At 36.3% G+C, this 18,960-nt stretch overlaps 2 protein-coding genes and 1 long non-coding RNA gene across 4 annotated transcripts in view; 1 reads left to right on the top strand and 2 right to left on the bottom strand.

Annotated features, from left to right (window-relative positions):
- The first annotated feature begins 271 nt into the window (after window positions 1–271).
- On the top strand, window positions 272–18,281 carry LOC107571388 (uncharacterized). The gene is made up of 3 exons (XR_001607180.1): window positions 272–326; window positions 10,216–10,221; window positions 18,270–18,281. It is a non-coding gene; the product is annotated as an uncharacterized lncRNA (long non-coding RNA).
- On the bottom strand, window positions 13,316–16,935 carry LOC107571290 (solute carrier family 22 member 7-like). Its single transcript, XM_016257637.1, has 11 exons — window positions 16,863–16,935; window positions 16,385–16,794; window positions 16,021–16,124; window positions 15,434–15,588; window positions 14,933–15,100; window positions 14,695–14,819; window positions 14,508–14,617; window positions 14,208–14,422; window positions 13,997–14,105; window positions 13,642–13,848; window positions 13,316–13,421 (listed from the first exon to the last, which is right to left on the bottom strand). The coding sequence occupies exons 1-11, from the start codon at window positions 16,864–16,866 to the stop codon at window positions 13,334–13,336; spliced, it is 1,695 nt and encodes a 564-aa protein (XP_016113123.1). The 5' UTR covers window positions 16,867–16,935; the 3' UTR covers window positions 13,316–13,333.
- LOC107571079 (tau-tubulin kinase 1-like) overlaps window positions 17,557–18,960 on the bottom strand; it is a 31,438-nt gene continuing 30,034 nt past the window's right edge. For both annotated transcript variants that reach the window (XM_016257391.1, XM_016257463.1), the window contains one exon: window positions 17,557–18,749. In XM_016257391.1, coding sequence (XP_016112877.1) covers window positions 18,305–18,749 — 445 coding nt within the window. In that variant the 3' untranslated portion in view covers window positions 17,557–18,304. The remainder of the gene's footprint in view (window positions 18,750–18,960) is intronic.

Below are 18,960 nucleotides of genomic sequence, written 5' to 3'. Positions count from 1 at the left end.
ATCAGTGCTGCGTTTCCCAAAAGCATCTTAAGCTTAGGTACATCGTAGACCCATTGAAACCAATTGAGCTACGATCAACTTAGGGTAACGATGCTTTTGGGAAACACAGCCCAGAATAGTTTGTTTTAAATTAATAGTTCACACAAAATCAAATTTGCTTAAAACATTTGAAGAAATTTAGCATTACATCACTTGCTCACCAATAGATCATCTGCAGTGAATGGGTGCCATCAGAATGAGAGTCCAAACAGCTGATAAAAAAACATCTCAATAATCCACATGACTCCAGTCCATCAATTAATGTCTTATAAAGCAAAAAGCTGTTTGTAATAAATCATCATTAAGGCTTTTTTAATTTTAAAATATCATAATCCATAATAATGCTTCCTCCAGTGTAAAAATAAATCCAATGTCCTGCTTTCCTCTCACATCAAAATCCACTGATATTTATCTTGCCTGAACTGTATTTCTCTCCTAATTCAAATGAGATGACTTCCACTGGAGAAAGCAACATTATAGATAGAGGACTTCTTTAAAGTTAGAAACGTCTTGATGGCTTTGTTTCTCACAAACATGTGGCTTTTCACTTCACAAGGCTTTAACTGATGGACTGAGTCATGTGAATTATTTGTTATATGTTTTTATCAGCTGTTTGGACTCTCCTTCTGACGCCACCCATTCACTGCAGAGGATACATTGGTGAGCAAGTGTTGTATTGTTAAATTTCTCCAAATCAGTTCTGATGAAGCAACAATCTCATTTATATCTTGGATGGCCTGTAGGTGAGTAAATTTTAATTTTTGAATAAACTATTTCTTTAAGTAGACACAAACTCTAGAAACAAACCGAATGAACATTCAAATCAGCCCTTGGATCAGACTGTCAAACCAGTTCTGCTTTCTCTCTTACAGACACACACGTCACAAACTCACCTCTGAGATCTCTTAGCGGAAAACAGTATGGCACAATTGCATAATTGAGATGCAGGAGGTGCAGTCTCAAGCTCGGAGAACACAGGAATCCCAGGTATAATAAATTATGCTCAAAAACCAGACTCACACTCCTAAATTGACATAATGAATTTGCGCACTATTAGGATCCAGCCAAGTAATTATGTAGACTAATGAATCTAATGCAGAGACAGTTGCATGAAAACTGCTGAGATGTATTTGGAAGTTCAATAACAACAGGGTTTAAAACACGTCAGGAATTACGATTTCCCAACCACACCAGAAAGCAATCAATATACACGCACACACGCATTGGAGAAACTAGGTCCTAAGGGATGCCTCTGTCTGGAACAGGTCTCCAACGCATGGCAATCAGCCAGATTGATTCAAGATAAAAAGAAGATTAGAGAAGAGAGCTGGAAAAGGGGGACCAAAGGAAAAAAGAAAGGAGGGACAGAGGGCAAGATGAAGGCTAAGTAGAATGCAAGCGAAACGGGAAATCAAAAAGAACCAAAGAAAAACAAACAAATGGCTTAGTGTTAAAGGGGATACTAAGCTGTCTTGCCGTCTGTTCTCATTGGTCTTAATGCTCAGACAGACTGAGACTGTTTCACTCCTCCTCTTGATTGCTGCATATTTCATTCCTTTACTTTCCATTTCACAATTTCCTTAAGTGATCTCACATTGACTAAATATTTAATGTCTCCTTGGTCATTCTTACACTGGTTTTCTATCATGGATTCTTTCACGAGTTCACCCTTACATCTAATGCTGTCCTGGGGTAGGGCTCCAAGCCCGGAATATAACCCGGAATATAACCCGAACCCAGAGAACTCCCCCTATCCCTAGTATGGGATGAGAATAGATTAAGAGTGAGGAGTTGAGGTGGAGGAGGGATGCCGGAAAACTGTCGTAGGATAGAGGTAAGTATGCTGCATATAGACTGTATATACACATATTGTGCTAGTTAGGATGATTAGCTAAACGAGTTACACCTGTGCCAAATTGGTTGATTATCTGATCGTGCTCCTCCTGAACCTTGTTAATAAAACGTCATTTGACTTCTATTGTTTTGTTTTTTTTTAGATCTGAAAGTAATGATATTTTCTATTTTCTAACTCTTCCAGAAACTGTTTGCATCTTCATGTTTTCATTAAGACATTATTTAGTATGTTTATTAAGCTGTTTTCCTCTTGGAGAGCATCGCCTGCTACACACAATGTAGCTGATTTACTATCCTTATACAGACATTTGTTCTGCTCTCAGTGGCCTGTCTTGAAACCACTGCATCATTGTTTAAACTTGTGAATAAAAAGAATGAAATAATATCTGATTTCTATCGTAAAACACGCCACCCCAGCCTACCATAAATCTTGCTCTGCAGTCTGCATATCATCTTTTCTGTCAACTGTGCATGAAAATCAACAACAATCAACTGTTGAGCATGTGATGTATTGTTTCCCACAGCTGTGATTCACGCACAGGTTTATGCTGCCTCTGTGAATTTAAAAAGCTTGGAAAACACTTTTGTGATATATATATAATATAAAGCTCTTCAAATATGACTTTACTACCACACAATTTTTGCCCACCCAAGCACAAAAGTGGTTTTCCCCTGAACAAAGCACAAAAAATGTTGCATCTTATCGTTGGTATCCCACTGTAAATCACTTTTTTTCTCTGTATGTCACAATAACCGTCTCCTATTATTTAACTCACTTATTCTGTTCTTTCTAAATCTTGACCTCAAATTTTACTCAAGTGCATTAAAACTACTTATTTTAAGGGAAGCGCAGCTATGCATCCACTAAAATCACTTTGGAATAAGTTTGTTAAATCTAAAAATATGTTTGCAGATGCCACTTATTTTGACATTTTATTATTGAATGCAATGACATTCAGATATTTTAAAGAGTCTCACCACATCAAAATGTTGCATATCAAACAGAAGAAACACTGCCATTCAAAAGTTTTGGGTCAGTAAGTTTTAAGTAGAATTCAATACTTTTATTCAGCAAGGACACAATAAATTAAGTGACAATAAAGATATTTATAAAATTACAAATATATGTATAATAAATGCTGTTTTTATTTAATGTATTTATTTAATTAATTACATTTCTATTCATCCCAAATCTTTGGAAAAATAAAACAGCAGCAAATCAGCATATCAGAATGATTTCTGAATGATCAAGTGTCACTGAACACGGAGTAATAACTTTAAAAATTCATCTTTGTATCACAGGAATAAATTACATTTTAAAATGTGTTAAAATAGAAAATAAAACAAAAATATTTCATAATATTACTGTTTACAGTACAATGTTTTTACTGTATTTTGTCTTAGTGAGCATAAGAAACTTCTTAAAAACCATTAAGGGCCAGATTTACTAACAGCTTGCGCCAGCGCAAACCGTCTTTTGGCATTAAAATAGTACTGTCAGGGTTTACTAAAGACGCACAATGAAGAATTAGCACTGAAAAGGCGTGGGCAGTTATTTTTGCGCCTGACCTTATTGAATATGCATTTGTAGGAGTTTCACTTTTTAAGTTTTCCCTTTTTCCCGTATTAAAATGAATCATGCAACCTAATGCCATTATTTAACGCCCCAAAAAAGCATGTCTTAAAGTAGGCGGTAATTTACACTGCTCTTGGTAGATTGCACTGGTCATTATGGAAATTATCTGGCTGTGAGTGTGTTCTTTAATGTGTGCATTGTCAGTAAATCACCCACAGAATTTTCCCCTTTCATCTGCGCTTTTATGGAATTGCGATCTAACGCTAATTTGCCCTGTTTAGTAAATCTGGACCTAAAAATGTTACCGACCACAAACTTTTGAACATTACTGTATTCAAGTCTGCAACTTAATTGTGCAGCTATAGTTATGGTACAGTTACAAATTGTGCGGCTGTAAATAAACATCACAAAAAAAACAAAAAGGTCTCTCATAGTCTAAGGAAAAGAATTATACTTCATAAAATTCATAACATTTCACCAAGGTCCAAATTTCTGCCCTTGCAACTGTTATTAATCAACATAGAAACTATTTGCAGAATCTAATCAGGAAGCCTGTACATTTGCGTCTGTTGGCACTCTCTCATTCATTGGGAAAAGAACTGCAGCTGCTAGCTGCCAAGATCATTCGAGATGACATTGACCTATCACTCACCCTCGCACCTGTAACATCACATTCCACAAATCATCTCAGTCTCTCTGCCTTAAATCAACACTTTAGTTCATTGCGGCCTTGGTAATACTAAAAAGTCATTTTATGGGTGCTAAAAATAGCACGACTACCCTATTTATGTAGCTTAGGTCTCTCCTGCCAGTGGAAACTGTGGAAGCGTCTGCTCTAAAACTGCCCCCTTGTCACGCTGCCCACTGATCCATTCGCACTTGCTGCCAAGTGTCTCTGTATAAGACTGTGTGTGTGTGATTATGAGCATTTGTGTGTGTCTGTACAGTCTATATGTAAAATACTTCAACGTTTTGATTTTACAGCCTCTCATTCTAAAACTAAATAGGATACACTGAAATAAGATTTGAAGTAATCTACAGCACAGATAAGGGGGAGGGATGTGGAACACAGATGAAGGGATGAAAAAAAGATGCAATACACAGCTAAGAGACACAAGTTTTTTTTGTCTATTTAAGAGGCTGTTTTAATATAGCACTGCTCTAATTGAGAGTGTGTGAGAGATGAACCCCGTGTTTATGGAAAACACCGAGCACAAGGCAGTGGCAGGAAAACATGTGAAAGAGAAAAAGAAAGAGTATATACTTAATAGTATATACATACTCTCCAATGTATGTGTTTGTATATGTACTGGAAGAATCTGAGACCACTAATGAAACTATCACTTGTTTTATTGGGCTTGCATTTTTAGGGGAATAAAATAAAAAATAAAAATCTATATAATAAAGTATAATAAGTTTTAAATATTTTAAATAATTCTTAAATACAAAAACAAAACCAATTATTAAATCATAATTTTAATATATAACTTTCACATTTATATAAATTTTTTATAATTAATTTTGAATTAAAGTGTATTAATTTAAATCCATAAAATGGTTTCCAGGCTAACAATGTTTTTCAGCATGATTTGAGCATCAAGCATCTGACCATCTCCACAAAAGAGTCTGCCTGGTCACAATAAGACTTACATTAAGTCTTACATTAAGATTTTCAATGTGGTCTCAGACTTCTGAACCCCATTGTGTGTATATAAACTGCAACATCTCATGTGTTGAATAGCTTTAATGGCTTTTTAGATGTGTGTGTGTGTGTGTGTGTGTGTGTTTGTTTGTTTGTGCATTTATCTGCCTCTCTGCTGTGTGACAGACTCCCTGGGCTCATATTTAGTTACAGCTGATCACTCCCAGACCAGAGACAAGAAAGGGAAAGAAAAAGAGAGAAGAGAGTGAGGGGGAAAAAATGAGTGAGTGGAATAAGGTGAGAGTGCATTTTCTGTCAGTAACCTGTTATCTCACGTCTCCCCACTGCTACGGCTGCCAGATTGAGTGGGTGAGCGATGAGAGTGGAAGCCTCCACACCCCAAAAGTGCAACAGAAATCGTGACTGGATTCCACTGCCACTCTATATTCACTGTTCACTTGGTCCCACCGTGACGCAAACACACAAAAACGTGGGCATATTCTTCTACACACCAGAGACCTGAAGCAGAGCATATATTGTGCTAACAATGTCAAGAACATGCACTCTCTACTGTGAACTATTTAGGTCAATTTGTTTCCTTCTATCCCAGAAACAACTACAAATAAGCCATTAGTTAAATTTTTATATATATTTTTTAAATATAAAATTATGCTTATATCCTGACATAATCATATATAAATTGTTTATTCACTATAGCTAAAAGTATAAAATGAAGTATAATATAAAGTATACAGTAAATATAATTTTTTTTTTAATCTAAAAATATTTAATATTTATATTAAATATAAAATAAACATTTTAATGTTTATATCTTGACATGATGTGCAAGTCATTTATAAATTATCTTTGTATGCAATATACACTTTATCTAAAACTAAATAAATAAAGATATAGATAAATATAAATTTAGGTATATTTTTTTATTTCATAATGTGTGTATACAGGTGCATCTCAATAAATTAGAATGTCGTGGAAAAGTTCATTTATTTCAGTAATTCAACTCAATTATTACGTTTTCATCTTGGTCTGAATTTGTTCCCTTTCCATTCCAGATTTCAAGCATTATCTATTTCACTAGAGCTCAAGGTTTTCACTAACTGCTGTCAGACACAACTGCACACACAGAGTCCAAACGAAGCCGGGGTCATCACTGTGTCCTTCAATGTGTCCATACCATACACATACTCTCCACACACACACACCTACATGACCTGCCCTTTATTCTCAGAAATATGATAGGAGATGAATATTTTGAGTGACAGTCTGCTCCCTGAAGGCTGTAGAGGAGGCACAGAAACAAACTAGGTCTCAGAGGAATAGATTCAGAATCCAGATTTTGTACAAGCTTTCAACCATATTCCAAAAAAAAAAAACCCTAGATAAAAAATAAGATGCATGAGGTGGGTGTATTTCACAACCACCTCTATCTTATTACGTTTTCATCTTGGTCTGAATTTGTTCCCTTTCCATTCCAGATTTCAAGCATCATCTATTTCACTAGAGCTCAAGGTTTTCACTAACTGCTGTCAGACACAACTGCACACACAGAGTCCAAACGAAGCCGGGGTCATCACTGTGTCCTTCAATGTGTCCATACCATACACATACTCTCCACACACACACCTACATGACCTGCCCTTTATTCTCAGAGATATGATAGGAGATGAATATTTTGAGTGACAGTCTGCTCCCTGAAGGCTGTAGAGGAGGCACAGAAACAAACTAGGTCTCAGAGGAATAGATTCAGAATCCAGATTTTGTACAAGCTTTCAACCACATTCCAAAAAAAAAAAACCCTAGATAAAAAATAAGATGCATGAGGTGGGTGTATTTCACAACCACCTCTATCAAAATGTGGATCTTTGTTGACATTTCATATGAAACAAGGTTATGCTGTTGATTATTTCAATTCATAGGACTAACATTGACATTAAACTACTTGCGCAAAATTGCATTAGAGGTAAATGTCATCAAATGACTAAACATGCCAAAACCCGTGTGATTGGTGCTTTATGATGGACTTTTTTCTAGTACATTTCAAACTAACAAACACAGTCATTTCAAAAAGTAACCAGTTCTTTAATACTCACTCCCACTGTTTTCGTCGTGCCTGTGGAGTGCTCTGCAGTTTATGGGATTGGTGTGCTTTGATGACATCACGGTGGTCAACTAGGCCTCCTCTCCGTCTGATGGGAGGAACCAGAGAGTCACTGGGCATCAAAGAGTAAAGTGTCCCATCCGTCACTACGGTTTCCCCTCCATTGGTTTTGCTATAGTCAAAGGAGTCAACTGGGCATGCTTCATCACTCATGTCATACACAGTATGATAGTAGGTGGGGTTGGCACAAACACTGCTTCCGCTGGTGGGAGGATGAGAGCGCAGTCTGTGGCCCTGAGGTTGCACTCTCCCTCCTTTCCGCAAGGGCGGCGCTCTCTCCATGATGACTGAGCTGTCTGCATACATGGGAGACAGCATGGCTCTATGGGGGTAGAAAATACAGAAGTGAATATATTAATACAAACATGTTTTTAGTGTAATTTTTTTGTAGAATATGGATACTAAAGTGAAATTAAAAGAAAAAAGATATTTTATATTTTTGTGATGAGTGATGTTGAATTATTTGAATTATTATTTATATATTACAATAACCTTATTTCTTTATTGAAACACTTCTATTGTGATTCTAATACTGAAAATAAATTTTATATATATATATATATATATATATACATTTGAAGCATTATTGTTCTTCTTGTTTTTGTTGGTATTACTATTATTGATAATTATTTTTAATTATATGTTTTTTTTAATGGAACACCTATTCTGAGATGGTAATGCTACAAATATAGAAAGAGTCAATATTTTATTTATTTATTTATTTGTTTGCAGCATTATCAACACCATCAGAGCAATATTTTCCAATAAAAAAAATAACACAGTTATATAATTAAATAAAACGTCTTTATTAGAAAATATTTATAGTTAAGTTGTTCATAATACTATAAATCATCATCATAATAATAATAATAAAAACTGACAGCAACAATAAATAAATAAATAAATAAGCAAAAGGAAGTGAAGGGGAAAATATGTGACGTGTAATCAAGTGGGAAAGGGAAGCAGAGAGAAGAAAAACACCAAGGGAGGTTTAATTAAAACAGGCTGCATAGTTGTTTCGAGAAAATTGCAATAGGCCAACGTCAGGTGAAAATAAATGATGCACTCTGGTACTACAATTTATGCTGACGGTGTTTGAAGAATTTGTCCACTGTGACACGGGCAGAGGAATAAAGTAATTTAAAGTGACACATACACACTCAACAATTTCAAAAATAAACTCACACATGCACAGACAAAATGCAATGCTGTGATCTTCCCCAAAGTACAAAGAGTAGATAAAAGCAAAGACACAGATGGAGTAAAGCACAGTGGCCAAAACGTGAATGGAATACATTCGCACTACAGTCCTTATTATGGCTGTGCTCTTTGTTGACAGGCGGGTTTTGTTGTCAGGCTGTGATTAGGAGAGACACAGCTTGTCTCAATGATCAGACACTAAAGATGGAACTAACTAAATCTGCCTCTTTATTTTTGGCCAATGGAGAGCAAAGCCATGCCAGTTCCAACAGGGAATATATTCAGTGAGGTGAAGGAGAAACAGAAGACATCCTGAAAGGCCTTCAAACACTTTTAGGTCTCTTCCTGGAGCCTGGCAGTATTGTGACATTCATGTTTTTGTATTTTTAGTCAGGAACACATCTCATCCTTTTTTAAAGGGTTTGATGCATCGGCTGCTTCCTGGACAAGACAAAAGAAACCCGCTTTTCTTTGTCTGCTAAAGCGACAACACCATAAATCTCGCTGTAATGGCAAGGTAAAGCATAAGCATAGCCACAAAAGGTAGTAAGACCCAATTTTGGATGATTTAATTTGCATCATTGTGTGTTACAGCAAGTGGCCATTTGTGTGGGTTGGATGTCCATTGCACCAGCCCACAGACAGCCTCACCATTGTGTGGGTGTGTATGAATACGTGCAATTAGGGTGACATTTACAAAGTTCTCCAAAACCACAAAAACTTACCCATGGAAATAATGGCCATCACAATCCCTACTCAAAGATGTCAAGTATCAAACTCAGTTTTTCTGAACTCGATTTTTATACTTCTCTCCAGTGTTAGGCATTTCACATGGCTGCATATTAAAATGTATTTTATAGTGAACTGTAATCAGAAACGGTTGATGAAATTCAGTCTCAGCCAATTCTGCTGCTGACATGTGTATTGTTATATAGGAGTGCAAAGGAAAATCTTTGAACACACAATAAAATGATTTGCTGCATTTAGTACCATTCAGAGCATAAATAATATGCTATCTGCTGAGTGAACACATTATGATAAATAGCTCTGGCTATAAGCCATCGCACCGAGAACAGCAAAAGATGGGCAGAAGATCATCTAACAAATGCAAAAGTCTGTGTTAAACACAACCAATACTATGGTATAGTGAATATAACAGGAAGGCCTAGGAAAATCACATATTTACATGGTACTTCAAGGTAATTCAAAGAATACCATAGTTTGGCCATGTTACATTACCAAAGGGATCGTGGAATTTTATGGTACTTTTCAACAAAAGAAAGATTAAAATTATAATTCTTCTCAGATGTCAGAGATATTCCAAGTAGAGATATTTTTATGTACCAAAAATAGATAGACAGACAGACAGACAGACAGACAGACAGATAGATAGATAGATAGATAGATAGATAGATAGATAGATAGATAGATAATATAAAAATACATAAAATGTATAAATAAATATTCACAGATGAAATTAGGTTATTTTGTAAAATAAAAGATTTCTAATATATAATTAGTATTTAATGTTATAACATAATTTACACACATTTTATATTTTACAAGATATATACATTTCATTTTTGTATTTAGAGCAAAATATTATATAGACATAATATAGACATATCTTTAAAGGGGAAAAATAAAGGGAAAGAAATAAAGAAATATTAAGCAATTGTGAAGATAATAAAGAGACAAACACTTTCCACGACACTCACCAGAGAGGTTTGTGTTTTTTCTGAGAAGATCCTGGAATCTGGACCCGTCCGGATCACCTGTAGTTTATAACTGACAAAACTACCAATAAAACTCCACAAACTGAATGGTCCGAGGTCCGTTTTCTCAGAGCAGGAGGTCATATCCATCTTCAAGCTCGGAACATTCTGTCTTTAAGTATTTTTGTTGAGCAAAACAGATAATGTTGTATGTTTTCTCAGTGCACTCTTTTGATTCTCGTCAGATGTGACAATCAAGGCTCTCGAGAAACGACTCTACGCGGCGCGAGACCCGCTTGCACTTGGACGAGTAGTCTCGCTCTGCGCGCGTAACGGATACGTGACTGTACTGGCGCTGAGAGCAGTGTCGCGCCGATTAAAACTACGCGTTTTGACCGCTTCTGCGCGGTGGCTGGAGAGACTATGGTTATTTGTATCTTCTCTTCATTACGCAGGTTTATTATGAGAGTGTACACATTATTTATGTAAAGGCAAATTTCACTGATCAGACAGAGGGCTACGTAATGAAAATGCATTAACGAACAGTAATATTTCTTAGAATAATTTATAATAAAATATAATTATGGATTAGGAATTAGCCAATACGCGTGATCAGACGTAAGAAAAGGGGTCTCTGAATTGTCAAATGACGGTAAAATGCTGACTCAGCGTCTTACTCAGCTTTGACCATCAATGACATAAAACATTTGTCATAATAAATGAAATTGGACACACAATAATACATTCATATTTCTTATACAAGTATTTCTTATGTAAAGGGTTATATATATATATATATATAAAATTGTTGTAATATATAATTCAAAATGCAATAAAATCAAAAATAATATCAACGCAGAAACAAGGTGGATTTCAACCAGACAATTCTGAATTGTTTAACATTTTCAGTGAGTGCATAATTTCTCAAATAGGTTTTATTTCAAATTATTAAACCAGACTGATCCCTCATATTCATGAAAGTTAGATTTATTGTGGATAAAGATAGGGCATCAAATTAGACGATATGTTTGCCAATCAGAAAACATGACTAGATGAGAAGAACCATATAATAGGCCTAAATTATAATATTGTAGGCAATGTGATCAGAGAAAATGTTACCACCTAGTGGTGTAATAGGTTATAGACAAATAAAAAATTTAATTTACCATCAAACATGGTTAAGTTTTTTGAAGAAAACACCTTAGTGTTATAAAACCAACAGTCCAAAAAAACCCCCCACATTGCTCCTATTAATAAGAAAAATATTACTTCCAAAAAAAACAGCTGAGTTGCCAGTTGTTCCTTAAATCCTCCAGGCCTGTGCAGAATCCATCTTGGACACACTGAGAGGAACACATCTGGCATGCCTGTACAGTACTGTTTATCAGTTTGCAGCAGTATCTTCTCAGAAAAACTAAATCTCTCAGAATAAAAGGCTTTTTTAAACTTCCATCCGCACATTTAGTCAGAAGCAGCAGCAGCAGGATGAATACATTAACATCAATCTCTAGTTTTGCACTTCAAAGTGTCCTAATTAGCACTAATTACTTGTGTATATATGAAAATTACAGCCACAAAGAAATGTTTGAAGCAGCGCACAAAATCGCTCATTTATTTCTCAAAATCATTCACAGCATATGAATATTTTAGCATAGTGTGATAACATACATAAAAACAACCGGTGAGCACAGAGAAAACTTGAAACGATCGTACAGGAGCTACATCTGTCAATTTGTCAGCCTCTGATTGGCCAGCTGGGCTGATGAGTGTACGTCCCTGCGTTCCAGGACTGTGGGTGGATCAACTGGTTTTCATGCCATCCCTGCTGAGATGGCTTACTGGGTTTGGATTATTTGTTAAGTTAGATTTATTGTGGATAAAGACAGGGCATCAAATTAGACGATATGTTTGCCAATCAGAAAACATGACTAGATGAGAAGAACCATATAATAGGCCTAAATTATAATATTGCAGGCAATGTGATCAGAGAAAATGTTACCACCTAGTGGTGTAATAGGTTATAGACAAATAAAAAATTAAATTTACCATCAAACATGGTTAAGTTTTTTGAAGAAAACACCTTAGTGTTATAAAACCAACAGTCCAAAAAAAAAACCCCACATTGCTCCTATTAATAAGAAAAATATTACTTCCAAAAAAAACAGCTGAGTTGCCAGTTGTTCCTTAAATCCTCCAGGCCTGTGCAGAATCCATCTTGGAATTCAAACATCACACAATTTCGTCAGAGAAAGCCATAAAACTATACCTAGTTGAACAATAATGGCATAGGTTAAATGTGCAACAATTGTAATCTAATACACACAATTGTAGATTGATGGCTGGCATATAAACTAACATTTAATAAACGACTATAGAGATTCACATTTATAAATTTAGCATAGATCTTTAATTCCATCGATGTTATCATTTAAAACATATTATTACGTAACGTACAAAACGTAAATCTGATTTAATCTCGTCTAATCATTAGCCGAACTGTTGCTAACAGTGATGCTAACGAAAGCCGATCAAAACTCTCATCTCAGTCATCTCTTAAATAGTCTCAAATACGGACAAACTACTCACCGAAAAATCTTACTCGGTCGTCTTGGATCTGCCATGTTGTTCACGGTCATATTCTAATAAAATCCTAATAAAATTAAACCTTCCTTGGGCGCTTAGCAGCAGCACGTCAGCGAACAGCTGACCTGTGAAACTCGACTACGCCTCATTCTGTTGTATTTAAAGCTGTATGAGATGCACTTGCACCCCCTGCCGCTATGGAGTGTTATTGATAGATGATTGACAGACAAGAGACCTGAATGCATAACTGTGGTAACAGTGTAAAATATTTATTTGAGAGTCTAATAATAAAAGGGAAAATAATTATTAAAATACAAATAGCCTACTGTTAATCAAAACTGTGCTAACTGCTACTATTAAATCATAATTTTCAAACATCACCATATTGACAATGTGCTAATATCAAAACTCTAAATTCTAAACTTAAGTCTATAAAAGGGTGTAAAACATACAGATGGTATAGCATTCCATAGCAAGAATAAATGCATAATGAACAAGAACACAAGAGTCATGCAAACATTTGCACCCTTATATTTTATTTGTCTTCATGAATCCGTCTCTTGTAAATTCGGAGGTGCTGGATTCATCTCATTCAGTTCAACATCCCTCTCCGATTCCATGGTCATCGTGTGCCTTTAATAAATAAATAAATAACTACGAGAAAAAATATTGCATAGCATTTCACAATTAGATCCAGTATAACGGTGAACTGGTAAAATGTATACCTTGAATGTAGTGTAAGTCGCTTAAAAACTTTATGTGGGATGATTGTTTAAAGTCTCATAGGTGGAACAGTACTTCACATTTAGTGTGATTCAGCAGAAAGCAATTTTGGTATGCTTATATACTATACCTGCCCTCCTCTATATCCAGAACATTCTCTGGAAGCTGAACATTCGTGGTCTCAGGCAGAAGGAAGACCACACATCCACTGAGAACTGCAGTGGCAGCAAACACTAGAGAGGGTGCAAAGCGCCACATGTCCTCCAATAATATGACCATGGGAGCCAGCGAACTTCCGATACGTGCTATAAAAGAGGTGTAGCCCAAGCCGCACTGCCTAGGAAAGATACAGAGAAGCAGAGAAAGTTCTTTCATTTAAAAAAAAATGTAAAGAGGAAAATGTAAGTGTTTTGGTCCTTTTCTTAAAATATAAATACACAATACATAAATATTAGAATAATATTACATAAAAATGTAAAAGTTACCGGAGTACAGTAGGGTAAAGCTCAGATGTGTACAAGAAGGCAATGGTAAACGCTGCCTCAGAGAATCCCTTCCCAATAATTGCAATCCCTGTTCGCACAGCAGAAAACTCTGTGGATGAAACAACACAACAAAACCAATATATTATTTCTTAAATAATTAACATCCACCATAAAATTTGGTATAAAGAGGTGATGAAGAATGAAGGAGTACCTGTTGGGATTATACTGTTTAGTCCAATCAGAACTCCTGCTATAATGAGAGACCACGCCTGGCCATTTCTGCGTCCAATCCAATCCAGAGTGAAGTAGGTCCCGACCTTAGCTGGGACTTCAATAACTCCATAGACAAACTGCGTGAGATAGATGTTCAGACCAAACCCAGTGATGTTGAAGCTGATTCCATAGTAGGTAAAAGCAACTGCAAACCTGTAGATTTAAATGAAGACTGTCGATACACAGCGTTTGACTGTTGTTTCACAATGGAAAACAAACAAAAAAATTCCTCACATACCAGAAAATCCCTGAGAAAAACACAATCTTCCTCAGTTTCGGTGTCCTCACTAGATCCAGGTAGGAATGATTCTTGTTGGAGACCTCACCAACGGTGATTTTCTTTAAGGTCTTTTTAATCAAGAGGTAAAGGTTGATCAAAACTGATTATCATAATAATAACTTAGAGGATAGCTGGATATGTTTACCTCAGTGTCTAGTTTATGAGTGTAACTGTGCTTTCCATTCATCTTAGCACACTGAATGAGATACTTCTGCGCCTCTTCCACCCTGCCATTGGCAAGCAGCCATCTTGCCGACTCAGGAATCCACCGTTTGAGATAAAACACGCAAGAGAAAAATATTCATGTAGGCCTATCCATGAAGCACATTTAGAGGCCTAAAAATCCAGAGGTTTTTTTTTCACGTGCAGTTCCACCACTTACCACCAGGCAATTATGCCCACAAGGCAAGGTGAAGTCACTACCAGGATGAGGTGTCTCCAGTCCCTGATGAGATATGCCAGAAGAGCCAAAAGCATGTTCCCTACACTCCACCCGAGACTGATGATGGTACCTGTAAATGTGCGATGTTTAACGTCTGTCCACTCAACACCTGTAGAATGAGCAGAATTTATGAAGGTATTAATAGCATGCACATAAACAGCAAAATGGCATGACTGAGTCTGTGAAAAACAATAGTGATCGTGTCTTTTATTCTAAACCAGCATGATACGTGTGCTCAACCTGTTTTTCTTCTAGAATCTGATGTAAAACTTTTGGGATTAGAATTTTTTTTTTAAATCAAATACATGCAGCTTTAGTGAGCATTAGAGACTTTAAAAAGCATTAAAATCATTCATGAATCATTCACAAGAATATAAACCGGATCATCTTGGATTTCATGTTGACTAGAGAGATTGAAAAGAAATAAGAAAGTGATAGATACACAGGGCAACTGTGGTGATAGACATCCCGGTCAGGGCCAGTCCACACAAGGCTCTTGCTATGGCGAACATCACGTAAGATGTGGAAAAGGCTTCAACAATTCCAAAAATAGAACTGGCCACAAAGGAAACCTGAATCATCGGTTTACGGCCAAACCTGTGGAGTGATATAAAAAAAGATATATATAACCACACAGGATATTCGCACATTGAAAATCACATGGGAAACTGTGGATAAATTCTGTCATGCTTGTTACACAGATAGCCTGAGGTAAGCAGTTTTGATGTGTGACCTTCCGTGACAAATAATGAGATAAAGAATATTTGAACTCTGTTGTGAAAGCAAATAACAATTATAAATATGTACAAGTCAGCTATGCAGAACAAATCAAGGGGAATGAATCGTTTTTCAACCTCAGACATGTGAGTAGAGACACTTGATTGTAGAAAAGTCATGTGACAGGCTTTTAGCCTAAGGAATCTCGTATAAGGTCCATTGATGAAAGAAATGCTAGAAAATTAACACTCATAGGAAAAAAACCATGGAACAAATGGTTTTAGAACATAATATTAATAAAAAATAACATACTTATCTGCCAACTGGCCAAACATGACAGCACCTATTGTCACTCCAATGAAGAAAAACGTGGCAAGGGCTTGGTTAAGCTTTTTGTTGTCACATACCAAATCCCACTGGAACAAGAGAGAGAAATCATACCTCAATATACAAGCTTTTATGCTTGTGTATTAAGATAAGATTAACCAAGCTAAACCAAGATTAACATATTTGTTAGAGAATACACTGGTGAAATAAAGTTCATTTTTACGGCACCCTTTCAAAAGGGGTAAAAGACAAAGTCCTTCTAGCTTTTGAAGTCGATATAATAAGTAACATATACTCAAAATATCATCAACATATAAAGTACAGGAAAGCATTTTGTTTATTTTTTTACCTCAGTTGCGGTAGTTGAGGTGAACTGTGAGTGGTCATATACCCATCCGTGCTGGCATGGCACCGACACATTTGATCGGTTTCCATACACTAGGGGGAGGTTAGCGTTAGGGTCAAAGTCCAGGGGAAGGGGGTACATCTTGCAGGAGCTGTAGGACCCATCTGCATTATGTGGGATGCCAAGTGCCAGAATCTGTGCCGACACCTCAGCACTGTCCTTCTCTGTGCCAGCTGTGTACCGGTCATCCAAGTGAGGCAGGGCGCAGTGGTGGGGTGGCACACCTGAGATGAAGTTGTGGAGCAGGAAGTGCAGCGGGAGGATGACGCGTGGGAGCCATAGGATGTATAGAACCAGAAACTGGAACTTGTTGAAGCCACCAATTTCATGAAGGATGTCCTCAAACCTCATAGCTGAAAGTGAGATGAGCTGCCAGATAGATTTGATATTGTTCTTTGTTCCTAATGTATGTTCTACTCACCCATCAGAATCTAGATCTTCTTGATGAAATTTGTTCTGTTCTGGAGAAACACTTGGGTAGGTCTGTCATGAATGGTGAGCAGAGAATAGTCTGAGGAGATGTGAAATGCTGAATTGCTATATGTTATTATAACACTCTTCCCGGTCATGCTTTTCAGGGCCTGTATGAGACACAAGAAGGTCTTTGTCTTGGTAAGCTCAAGAAAAGAAGAGTCCCAGGCTTTAAAAGTTCACTTTTAACTTAAGTTCACCTGACTAGCTGGAAAGAGGACATAGAAAATACATTGGTTCCACAATGAGCTTTTTTAGATTGAAAATAGCAAGTGAGATGTCTGTATTAAAGGAGAAAAGCCTTTTTTTCTTTCTGTTGCAAGATTTGGTCAATTTAATTTGACTCTTGAATTTCAGATATTTAAGAAAATCACCAACAGATATAAAAAAAATTATATTTATTTTTTTAATTATGTTATTAATTCATAAAACAAAGATCTGTGGGGGATTCAGATGTGATTTCAGTCACTGTCTGATTCAAACTGGTAAGGAACATGAGCAAGTTTGAATATTTTTAGATGACCGATTAAAAAGAGTCAGTTTGATATAAGCAGTTTAATGAATGAAGTGAGTGAAATGTGTCTTGTGTAGAAAAACAACAACATAACACAATTAAGACTGGATCATTTTATGCTCCTTATTCCAACAAAAATCTTGATTAATATCTCACCATTGTAATAAGAGCAAAAGAGGTGAGAATTGTTCATTTAGAAATAATCTGTACTGACAATTATCAATAATTGTGTGATTTCTTTCATGCTTAGAAAACGAGACAACTCGGTGTAGAACCCACAATATATTCCTTTAACAAAATTAAAACCCAAATACTTTACCATTTCCTTTACCTGATAAAAATAAAGAGGTCTCTGCAAGAAATACTGAAAAGAATATGTACAAGCATACAGCAGTATCATCAAACACGTAACAAGCTAAAGACAAGGCATGCCCATCATCACAAGGTTTACAAAGAGGGCCGAGCTGCAGACCAGAGGAAATTAGTGCATTTGTCCATGGATATGTGGCAGATTTTACAATGTTCTGTGTGTCTAGTGGTGTATAATAATTTGTGCTGGCTAAAAACATGTAATATACTAAATGAAATATGCACAACAGAACAACTCATATACAGTATAGCACCGTGTAAGCTAAATGCAACATTTCCTCTATTATGTTTCAAGAAACTTCCATCAAAGTGAAAGCTCTACATCTTATAGTACAACATAAAATTATTTGGTGCAGAATCCAAAATTGGAACTAGCCATTCATTGATTAGGAAGAACATTAAATTAAATAAAAAAGGTAAATTTTAGTCAATGGGGCAGATTACACTTTGAGGCTAGATGTTCAAGTAATTGAGATGAAACAATCCCAGTAAACAGCAGTCACAGTGTATTATCTGGCTGCAGGTGTGTTGTTGCTTGTGCTTTTTTCCCTTTTCAAGGAAACTGTGTTCTTCGAGTGAGCAGAAGCTTTGGTTCGATTCCTGACAGATGTAGTGGTGGGTTGGTTTGGTGATGATTTGACGTCCTTTGCAGGACCACTGCAAGTAGTAGTCCTAGACTTCACTGGGAGCTCCACAGTGACTCGGAGGGCAAACGGCTGCTTGCGGGATTCGCTAACTGCAGTTCGCAGGGGTAGCCTATGGGGTGAAGGACTAGCTATACGGGTTGAAGAGAAAGTGCAGTTTGCGGTGCTCAAGCTGCGACGGGATGATGCCGGAACACAGGAGAGTGGCATGCGATTGCTTCCACTTGACATGGTTGAGCGGGACAGTGTTGATTTCGATCTTGTGTGAAGTGCTGGAGCACTTGACCCTGATTGTGACGGTACTTTTGGGCTAAGGTGAAAAAAATAAAAAATTAAAAAATAAATAAGTCTATTTAATGTATCACCTTATCATGGAAGAGGATTAAGGCCAAGCAATAATAAAAAATAAAACCATCTTGAGATTAAAGTTATTATAATGCGAGATTAAACTAATTAAATTTCAAGAAAAATGTCTAAAATAAAATCATTAAATTTAGAGAATAAAGTCGATGTGTTTTGAG

Source organism: Sinocyclocheilus grahami, unplaced genomic scaffold (assembly GCF_001515645.1).
Source record: "Sinocyclocheilus grahami isolate Dianchi unplaced genomic scaffold, SAMN03320097.WGS_v1.1 scaffold3.1, whole genome shotgun sequence".
In the NCBI taxonomy this organism is placed as follows: Eukaryota; Metazoa; Chordata; class Actinopteri; order Cypriniformes; family Cyprinidae; genus Sinocyclocheilus; species Sinocyclocheilus grahami.
Note: the sequence above shows the minus strand (reverse complement) of the source record. Positions and strands in the feature narration are given on the sequence as shown.